General features: G+C 31.9%; 1 protein-coding gene across 1 annotated transcript; it reads right to left on the bottom strand.

Annotated features, from left to right (window-relative positions):
* Nucleotides 1-3751: 3751 nt before the first annotated feature.
* Nucleotides 3752-10575, bottom strand: LOC120353848. The gene is made up of 2 exons (XM_039439070.1): nt 10393-10575; nt 3752-5374 (listed from the first exon to the last, which is right to left on the bottom strand). The coding sequence occupies exons 1-2, from the start codon at nt 10558-10560 to the stop codon at nt 5186-5188; spliced, it is 357 nt and encodes a 118-aa protein (XP_039295004.1). The 5' UTR covers nt 10561-10575; the 3' UTR covers nt 3752-5185.
* Nucleotides 10576-11581: the final 1006 nt, after the last annotated feature.

The following is an 11581-nucleotide window of genomic DNA, read 5'->3' as shown; positions in this document are numbered from 1 at the left end:
GCCGTCTGCCAAGAGTCCATGGGAAAGAGAACAAATTGATTTATTTGATTTTCAAACTAATAAGTACTTGATATGTTTGTTGTGATTCCTATTCTAAATGGATAGAATGTTTTCTTTTGAAAGACAGAAGTGATTTCCGCTCGGTATTGTCAAAATTAGCTGAAATGTTTTCTAAAGACAGAAGTGATTTCCGCTCGGTATTGTCAAAATTAGCTGAAATGTTTTCATTTCCTCGTACTTTGGTCTGTGATAATGGACCACCTTTTAGTTCACATGAAATGAAAGATTTTTGTCAACGGAAGGGAATTAAATTGATTTATTCACCTCCGTATTCGCCGCAATCAAATTGTCTGGCAGAGCGTAGTGTGCAAACCTTCAAAATTCTATTGTCCAAGTTTAATCTGGACAAGATTAAAAAGAAAATGCAAATAAGCTCACATGATTTGCTGTTTGATTGTTTAATTGCGTATAGAAGTACTCCTTCTTCTGTTACGGGTAAATCACCAATGTCTGTCATATTGAATTTTGAAACAAAAGTACCACTGACAAATTTGAAAAAGACTGTTACTTTCAAAGATGATTTGGTCGAAAGTCGGAGTATTGAAAATCAGAATATTAAAAATAATGTGTTCAAGAAACTGGTCCCAAAATATCATAGAGATCAAATTGTATGGATTAATTGTAATAAGAAAAATGATAGTTATGGTGTCAAGTATGAACTAGGTAGAGTTGTTGAGAGGATAAGTAATTTTGTGTATTTGGTCAAGCTAGCTAATAATTTAGTTTTCAAAGTCCATGTCAATCAACTCAGGGAGTTTTATGAGAATGCTAAGTTGAGCAAAGCATTAGCGGCAACAGTGCCAAGTATTGATCTTGAAACGGGTGTAAGGGGAGAAAGAAATAGTGTGAATAATGAGGAAAGGAATGCGGTAGATAACAATGATAATAGAGTGGATAATGATGGTCAAGTCAGGAGGTCACAAAGAGTGATCAGAAGGCTAAATAGATACGGTACTCTGATTCGAATTTCTGGTAATTAAGGATTTGTTGCTCAACCGAAAATGTTGTAATGTCTTTTTATTGTTTAATATTGATATGTTATGTTATAAGTTAATATGTCTTTTCTAGTTGAAAGTCAATCAAGTTAGTCAGTCAATTTGGTCTGTATACCAATAAAAAAAACTACTATCGGTTATGTCTTAAGTATGCCGTTTTGTTTGTCATATAATCAATTATTATGAGTATATGAATGTCTGTCAGGAGTATAGTCTAGTATTTACGATAACGACTTTATTGGAAATTGTTTTATGTGAAGTTTCAGTCTTATAAACATGTATTATTTAAAATGTCTTAGTCTTGTCAATTAAAGGGGGGAGCAGTGTAGTGTTGGGCATCCTGCTCATGACGTGAGAAAAAGCAATGGAGTGAAGTCTTTGTATTAAGCCAGTCGGGCGGTCTAGTTTTGTAAAGTCTTTTTGTGAGTTAAAAGTAATAAGTCAATAAAGTATCAAGTGTCTAACAGTCTTTTATTAACGAGTACTCCAAATAATCATATTAAAGTATAAACATTATAACACCATTAGTATTTAACTTATGATGCATGATTTTGAACCGCCTTGATGGATTCAAAAGAATAATGATCCAATCATTATTGTGTCAAAGATTTGAATGTTTGAAATTCTGATCCTTGAGGTGTCCTTATGCGCGCCTCTCCACTAGGAAATAGTGATATAAAGTTCATCTAATGGATGATTCTCATAGAACATGATTTCATGAACTTAAACAACATTGAGTGAAATCTCAATGTGAGGAAAATGTAGTTGGTGATGATGATTGGAGCTGAAAATGAGGTGTTTTTCAAAATAAAAGGAGCATTGTATTCATGTATACGTGGAAATCTATATTAAACAGAGCGCTCTACCTGGTCTCAAATTCAAGAGCACAAAATTACACATAGAGGATTATTAAATCATTCAATGGTATACATTTGAAATATACATTCAATCGGAAGATATTGTTGATCAAAAACTAGAACTCTTCAAAATTGATTTTCTTCTCAAAATTTTACTCATTTTTGAAAAATCATAACTCAGTATTCATTAAAGATAAGAGTTCCAGAAGATCTCATTTCATCCAGAATTTTATAATCTGAAAAAAGAGAGATCAAATTTTTCTGTCCGACCACTGGATTTAGCGGAAATAGCTGAGAACTGGAAAACAAGATTTTTAAGACCACTCTTTATCTATCAAAAGGGAATTTCGCATAAACAATCGGTTCCAAAATTCTTTTATGTATCCAAACAATATATTATAAAATCAGAGTTACAATATAAATTCCAAACACCATTGTATATAGTGTCTGAACAACTAGTCTCTTGGATATAATTAGTGAGCCCCGGGCTGAAAAGCTCGCTTAAAATGCCACTGATAATTTGTCGTCTGTGCAATGATCCAGCTGACAACTGATTTATGATTCGTCGTACTACAATGTCTTTCTCATGCACTTTCAATGTTATCCCCAATACTGAGTGAATTTCGATGGCCAATTAACTTGATCTGGACAATGTGGTTCAATCTAATGTATGATGTACACTGTGTCCCACGAACAGGTTTACACGTTTCATTTTATATTACGTGTCCATTCATGCACCAAACTTTTTCAAATTTTACACAGTTTACAAAGTAGGTTTTAAAAATATTCTGGAAAAATTTCAACTCCCTAACCTTCGTGAAAACAAAATGGCAGCATATTGAAAAGCAATACTTTAAGAACGAACATTAAGGTGTTTTTGGTTTTATTAAATATGTTTTTTGTTGCACTTCAGGGCAATATGACTTTTAAATAAAAAACTAGGACATAGCCTTATGAAAAACCTAGTCTGAGTCCAAAATTATTCAAATTGAAATCCATCCACAGCAACACACTGATAACAACGCTTAAGGAATGATTTGTAAGCTTTACAAAGAAACTCCATGTTATCCGGAGAAGTTCCTCTTCTATTGATCGTTTTAGTTCCTCATCATTATTGAAGATATGGGTATGAACTTTTTCCTTAAAGTAACCCCATAAAAAGAAATCACAAACAGTTAAATTTGGTGATTGGGGTGGCCAATCTAAAAAATCAATTCCATGACCAATCCAACGGCTCTAAATTTTGCCATTTAGTAATTGCTCGACATAATTTGCAAAATGATGTGGAGCGTGGAGCACCATTTTGCTTGATCCATTTCTGGTACCATCAAATGAATCAAGACTACTGCAACAAAGTAAACAAATCAGATGATAACTCATGAAAGTAGTTTTCATAGGGAGCAGATTGGTAAAATTTTCAATCTATTTTCAATTTTGTTTCTATGAAGGTTAGGAAGCTGAAATTTTCCCAGAATATTTTCAGAACCTACTTTGTAAACTGTGTAAAATTTGAAAAAGTTCGGTACATGAATGGGCACGTAATATAAAATTAAACGTGTAGACCTCTTCATGGGACACTCATCTATATATAATCTGTTGAACTGTCCAACATACACACAAAGCCTCACGAACGAGACATTCGCTCATGACTCAAGGCTCTTGTCATCAGTAAGAACTCGCTACTTTTATCAAAAACAATCATCTACTTTGATTTTCTATCTCATGGAATAGACTTCTGCTTTGTACAGACCACTCCAAATCTCCAATCTATTAACTTTACCAAAATTCATCACCAATCTACTTGAAAAATATTGAATAAGGGAAGAATTAAAACAAACATTTAAAATAAATAATTTATCTCCTACATTTATAATCGATAGAAAATACATGTCAATGAAATATTTTTCTATGATCTACATGATGTAATGTAAATACATATAACAATAAATAAGACTCTAAAATCTACATAACAAGAATATAACAAAAATCAATCAAAAATGTCTAAATAAAAAAACTGTGATTAATTAATGATATTAAGTTAATGGGGTTAATCAGAATGACTAGACTTGGAATGATTTATGTAATGAAGACCAAAAATAAATTCGGAAGAATAAGGAGAAGAAAAGAATGGAGAGTGATGAAGAACGATATTTTGATATGTATTTGGTGTAGATAATAATAAGATAAAACAAAAGGGTCAGACAAACAGCATGATTCTGCAGACAAGTAATGATAGTGAATTTATTATCATTGAAAAGACAATTTATGATGGAATTGTGATTGATCATTTTCCATGATCGACTTATATAAAGGTGGATCATTGTGAGTGTGAGTAGTGGATGAACAACAAACAATACATGCTATATGAATTTTGTTCCAACAAATTAATATCACATGCACTAGAACACCAAGGCCTATTATACATCAAAGTGATATTTTCGAATAAATGAACTTTTTCATGCACAACCACAATATCTACTTCAAAAATCAACATTTTCAATGAGATAAATTGAAAATTCCATTGAAATTCCTCATTCAACAAAATTAATAAAATTTATTTCCATGCAAGTCACTTGATCAATTCTTATGATCATCCACTAGGCAGACTGGTCCACCTTATAATGGTAGTGGAGAAAGATATGAGAACAGAGTGGTTGATTCTCTGCCTTGCCACAGCTTCCTATGGCTGATACCAGTATATTTGATGTAATATTAACTGTTCAATCTTGTGAAAAATAATCAATTATATTTTATTCGTCAAGAAATGTATTTTTCAACGATTTAATAATACATTTTCATATATCAATTGATTCGTATTCATTCCCAAATTTTTTCATGTAATAAATTTCATCCAGTGACCTCCTATGGAAGGAGTATGAGGATTTGTCAAATAGTTACAAAAATTCAGTTTTCCTAATAAATCTAATTAAACTAATGAAACGTTAGTGTTGGAGTCGATTGTCTGGCGCCAGTGAAGTGATCGTGGAATTTGGAAATGAAATAAAAGCAATTTTGATTAATTATATTTATAAATTTTTCAAAGAAACTATCAGGCAGCGTTGCGGAGATAGAGAAGGACAGCGCTTTCTGATTTGTCAATTGATCGATAGCAACACCAATTATGGTCAAATACTGCCGCATTAGCGATTATAAATTGGACCTCACTAGGCTTCTAATCTATTCATTGGACTACTTATATCTATTTATTTGACCACTCAATCCACTGCTTATCTCATTGACAATATCAGTAACTATATCTCACTGATAACTTTCTCATACCTGTCCTTTTTCGTCACTATTACTCTTGAACATTTCCAGTCTTTCCTCCTCTTTTGTTTTCGAATTGTCTCTCAGGTTAGCTAGAAATATATTTTCCAATTTCAAAGTGGGCGCTTCAACTGTCAAATGCAGAATAATGGCAAACACGACCGAGTAACAAATGTCCCCGATTACCAGAGATCCCTAAAAAAATCAATTTTTTCAAATTTATTATTTATACGATCACAAGTAGAGTGCTACACAAATGATGAGAATTATTACAAAAACTAGCAGGTGACCCGTGCTCCGCAAGGGTCTAATTGAGAGCTTGGCAAAATTATAACTTGACAAACTTAAATTTTGAAAAAATTAAAATAGGCCTATTCACATCCTCGGTAAATTGAGAATCTTTATGCAAAATTTCAAGACCTTTAGTCCAGTAGTTAAGACGTGATTATGCGTCATCCGTGAATTTCCTATCCCGTACGTGTATAAGCCAGCTCTTTCATTTATTGTAGCCTAACTTACTCTAGATAATCTTCATGGCATTTGAAAATCCGCGGCGAAAAATGTTGGCTTCGAACTGGGGACCTTTGCTTCTTCCAGAATCACGCAAGGAGTCCACTCTAAGTAATGATGCAAAAACAATATTTTTCCTCCACCTACTTTCTAAAGTGCTTACTTTACTCCCAGGAACATAATACTCAAGTGCCACTTTTTCGCTCCCGGTACTAAAAAACAGAAAACTCACAAGGGAGGAAAAGTGACTACATTTAAATAACATGGGAAGCATTTCTATTTTAAAAACTTACATTGGAAATAGATTAGAAGGTCTAAGCTCAGATGAGGAAGCATATAGAGTAGTCATTAAACCAACTAAATTTAATACCTCAACCAGGCATTTGATCAAATATATGTTTGTATGCTAAAATTATTACATATACTTCATATCAGTACACTATAAAAATGTATAAATATTTTCTATTTTCCATGTTATTCAAAATACCAGCCAACGAATATTCCTCATTAATCAATCAAATTTGAAACGGGAACTTCATCATAGTTGCAGTTGAGTCGGCCATTGTTGTTACAACTTTTGCCGATAGATAGCACATAGCGCTGTCGGCGGTGAACTGTGATTACAAGCCAGCTGTTTACTTTTTAGGTTATGTTGTAACACATTGTTACTGGTCACGTAAGTTTTTAAAATTATTTTATTTGCAGTCTTTATAAAAATAAAAATGTAGGTGGAGGAAAAGTGTTGTGTTTATCACGAGTGAAAAAATTATTTTTCTCCCTCAGGGAAATTGTTGCCCTCGGCTTCACCTCGGGCATCAATCTTTCACTTCAGGGAGAAAAAGTGATACTTTTCACCCTAGATATACAAATAACTATTTATCACTAGTAAAAATCCAAATAAATTACTATTACTTTGATTTCTGCACAAATATTTTCATTGTGCTATTATGTATTGTTTTTGTCACAGGACTGTTTGTGTTGATAAATTCAATCAAACTTAATATAATAAAAAAAATGAATTTTTGTCAAACATAACCCATTTAACCTGCAAACAATGAAAGTCTGTTGCTATGGCACTCATAAATAATAGTCTATGTAGGCTAACATCAAAGTGATTGCTTTTAACAAGTTCAGTAATTAACTCGGTAATCCAAGAAATTGAAAATGGGTGTCCGGAGTTCAGCTCATAAATATTAACATTTTCCAAATATCGTCATTCCATGGTGACAAAATTTAGCTTAAACTTGATCATTTTAAAATTGAATTTTCAATTAATATTATGCATGTTTACATATGTCAAGAATATTTTTGATTAATTTCATTGCGATTTAAAACTTTTGATCTAGGTTTACAAAATTTTGTAGGCCAATAAAAAATGGTTGAAATATCGGCATACAACTGTTTTTTTTTTTTCATAAAACACTAAGTATGTACCTACAGTAACTATTAAATTTTACTCATAAATCTAAAAAATAAATTTTTGACCGTTTTTATATAGAGCCTTATTTCTTTAGTTCTATAGGCCTAATGAAAGAGGAGTATTCCAATTTAAAATTTGTCTATGCAACAAAATTTGGAAACCCAATATTCTTACTTTATTCTTAGTCCGTTTGAACGAACAGCTGGCGTGACTTTCTCGTCTGACTATTGTATAGTAATGGACTATTTTTATCTAAAAAACAGTCATCACCTCGCCTTGTGATTCAAAATATCAATGTGTATAACAAAATATTAGATGTGCACTTGAGAAAAAATTCTGTACTAGTTAAAAGCAATTCCCTTTTAACCATGCAACATTTGTATCAAATAATAACCCCTATGTGGTGGCAAAATTTCATCTGCCTTCATATTTATAGAATTTCTCATTGAAATTTATATTACCTCATGTTTCAGATTCTATCAAAAATCTTGTGGGTCGACTGTGGGCATTGAGACCCAAATTGAAGACGCTATTAAGGATTGGCTAAAATATGCGACAGTCAAAGTATTTTCAGCGGAAAAAAAACAATCTAATTTTGTCGGTAATTAAAAAGTATTATGAAATAAAAGTGGAAAGCTATTTTGAAAGTTCCTTTCAATTGAAACACTGTAATAAAATATTTGTTTGTCTATTGCATTAATCACAAACTATCATCAAACCTGAAAACTAAAATATAGGCGGGTTTATACGATGCCAATTGGCAAGACAATAATATTGTCTTCTGAAATGTACAGCTGGTGTAAAGAATCAATTGAATCTTTTAATTCTAAAACCATCATCTAGGCATGGCTAAATAAAAACTAATTGACAACATCAGCTGACGGTTTAAGAAGACAATTATTGTTTTGCCAATTGGCATAGTTTAAACCTGGCATAAATGTCAAGTAAAAATTTATATGATCTATATTAAATATGGAGAAAATAAAAATCTCAGTACCCTTTTTTTAAAATATTTTATCACAACATGTTTCGGTCATTTATGCCATTTTCAAGTGATATGAATTAAATAAATAAATACTACTGGAAGATTCTTATTTTGATCATATGTTAGTGTATTCATATGTTTTTATGAACTAGGACTGTAAATTTTAGGTTTAAATTCGCATGAATACACTAACATATGATCAGAATAAGAATCTTCCAGTAGTATTTATTTATTTAATTCATATCACTTGAAAATGGCATAAATGACCGAAACATGTTGTGATAAATATTTTAAAAAAGGGTACTGAGATTTTTATTTTCTTCATATTTATATTACAAGTAGCCCTATACAGGAAAGAGATAAATGATCTATATTATTTGCTAGAAAGAATTGAGCTATTTTTGCTCACCACAGAATGATGAAATTATCATACTAAAAACTCAAGATTTTTAAACAACTGCTGAATTCTTGAAATAATAGTTTTAAGTTATGTTTCTTACAGACATAAAATGTTTTTGAGCTTGGCAGAGTATATTAAATTACCATGGTAATTTGGTTTTAACCATCTCAGTTTTTTAAACAAACTTTCATCATACTAATTTTTGTGGATCAAAATTGAAGTAATATGGAAATAGAAAGAAAAATAAAAATCTCAGTATCCTTTTTGAATCATTTAAATAATGATTAAATTATTCAAAAAGGGTATTGGGATTTTTATTTTTTTTCTCTATTTCTATAAAAAGTAGCCCTATACAGTTAAGAGATGAAGTAATATGGTTTTTATTGTGTGTTTTTAATGTCACCTTACCAATGTACCGCATTGCACGGTAATATTTCTGTTACATGAAATCATATGGAAATATGATTTCGTATTTTCATCTCTTTTCAAATGATTTTAGAAATATTACCATGTAATTGATAAGGTACCGGTTTAAAAGTATGGCTAATTCAACGTCTATTTATAGTTGAAAATAATGGTTGTCACGACGTGCTTTCAACGTCTATTTATAGTTGAAAATAATGGTTGTCACGACGTGCTTTCAACGTCTATTTATAGTTGAAAATAATGGTTGTTACAATGTTTTTTCAACTATTATTCAACGTTGAAAATAATGTGGAAACGGCGGACATTTTTTCGTGTTTTCAACTTTGAATTTCAACGTCTTTTCAACGTTAAGGTATTACATGTTTCTAACGTTATTTCAACGTTTCTGTGCTACCTAGGTTCAGTCCAGTAGTTAAGACGTGATTATGCGTCATCCGTGAATTTCCTATCCCGTACGTGTATAAGCCAGCTCTTTCATTTATAGATACTCTACTATAGATAATCTTCATGGCATTAGAAAATCCGCGGCGAAAAATGTTGGCTTCGAACCGGGGACCTTTGCTTCTTCCAGAATCACGCAAGGAGTCCACTCTAAGTAATGATGCAAAAACAATATTTTTCCTCCACCTACTTTCTAAAGTGCTTACTTTACTCCCAGGAACATAATACTCAAGTGCCACTTTCTCGCTCTCGGTACTAAAAAACTGAAAACTCACAAGGGAGGAAAAGTGACTCCATTTAAATAAAATGGGAAGAATCTCTATTTTAAAAACTTACATTGGAAATAGATTAGAAGGTCTAAGCTCACATGAGGAAGCATATAGAGTAGTCATTAAACCAACTAAATTTAATACCTCAACCAGGCATTTGATCAATATGAATATATGTTTGTATGCTAAAATTATTACATATACTTCATATCAGTATACTATGTATAAATATTTTCTATTTTCCATGTTATTCAAAATACCAGCCAACGAATATTCCTCATTAATCAATCAAATTTGAAATGGGAACTTCATCATAGTTGTAGTTGAGTCGGCCATTGTTGTTACAACTTTTGCCGACAGATAGCACATAGCGCTGTCGGCGGTGAACTGTGATTACAAGCCAGCTGTTTACTTTTTAGGTTATGTTGTAACACATTGTTACTGGTCACGTAAGTTTTTAAAATTATTTTATTTGCAGTCTTTATAAAAATAGAAATTTAGGTGGAGGAAAAGTGTTGTGTTTATCACAAGTGAAAGAATTATTTTTCTCCATCAGGGAAATTGTTTCAATCTTTCACTTCAGGGAGAAAAAGTGGTATTTTTCACTCTAGATATACAAATAACTATTTATCACCAGTAAAAATTTAAATAAAGTAAATTGGGGATTGTAATTGATGAATCTTAGATTACTATAAAACTTACATTATTCAGGAAGTCTATTATTTGTGTAGGAGGAAATTAATTAGTTTAGATATTAATTACCTGTAGGAGATCTGAGTATTTTCTGCTGCTTGATACGCTCCTGTATTGCAGCATTTGAACGAACGGATGAATGACGTAGAGGCAGTAAGAAACTTTTCCCAGAGGTTGCAGTGATGATGATGACAGAATCTGGTTCAGCAATTCTGAAAAATATTTGATAATTTCCATGAATTCGTTTTACTTGAACTCCAAGGAGAAGGTATAGATCAACTACCGTTCTTGAGATATCAAATTAAATAGAAACATGGAAAGGAAGATATTCTCTTGTAGGCTATAGTGTGTCTCAGAAACAATGGTCGTTTTTTTATAACAATAACTTCTATTATTATTATTATTATTTCAACATAGCTCTTTTATTCACAATTATGGATTTGTTAAATTACTTGATTAAGAAAATGCCATAATAAAGAGAATTGGTACTGTAAAGACTAAGGCCTAAAGGCATGAATCACGTCATCCGAGGAACGTTAATTATTAATGACTTTTTCCTCCACCTACTCTCCAAAGTACTTACTTCACTCCCTGGAACATGGAAGTGTAACATCACTTTTTTGCCCTCGGGACCAAAAAATTGAAAAAGTCGCTAGGGACTGAGAGTAACTTCACTTGAATAACATGGAAAACATCTCTATTTTAAAACCTTACATTTCAAATAAGTAGGTAGAAGGTCGAAGACCAGATGAGAAACTATCTAGAGTTGTGATTGATCAACAGAATTCAAGACCTTAACCAGAGATCGTATCCACTTGGTGGTTTGGAACCCACCTGAAACAGAAGGTTCACTCATCTGCCTCATTACCTACGCACAAGCCTTGTGCTCATGTGGGCATCACCAGCAGAAAAAACTTATGAAAAATGTTTGTATGGTATACTCTTCACATACCGTACTCAATATTAGTATATCAATTTGCCCATATTATTGCTTTTCTTGGTTTACTCTTAATTATCAAAAATAGAAATAAAAAAACTAAGGGCCGGTTTCCGAGCGCGGAATTTAGCCAAGTTGTAATATTTAGACTTCAAACAACTGGAGTCAGAAAATTGGCTTTCCGAAACTGGGTGTATAGTCTTAATCCAAACATGTTTAAATTAAATTTCGAAAAAAATAGAAAACTGAACACAAAATGAAAAAGAGAAAATAGTGTGGAATCACAGATAAAGCAGTACTTTTCACTATTGATATACAAAT

Source organism: Nilaparvata lugens, chromosome 12 (assembly GCF_014356525.2).
Source record: "Nilaparvata lugens isolate BPH chromosome 12, ASM1435652v1, whole genome shotgun sequence".
In the NCBI taxonomy this organism is placed as follows: domain Eukaryota; kingdom Metazoa; phylum Arthropoda; class Insecta; order Hemiptera; family Delphacidae; genus Nilaparvata; species Nilaparvata lugens.
This window is presented reverse-complemented; position numbering and strand designations above follow the sequence as displayed.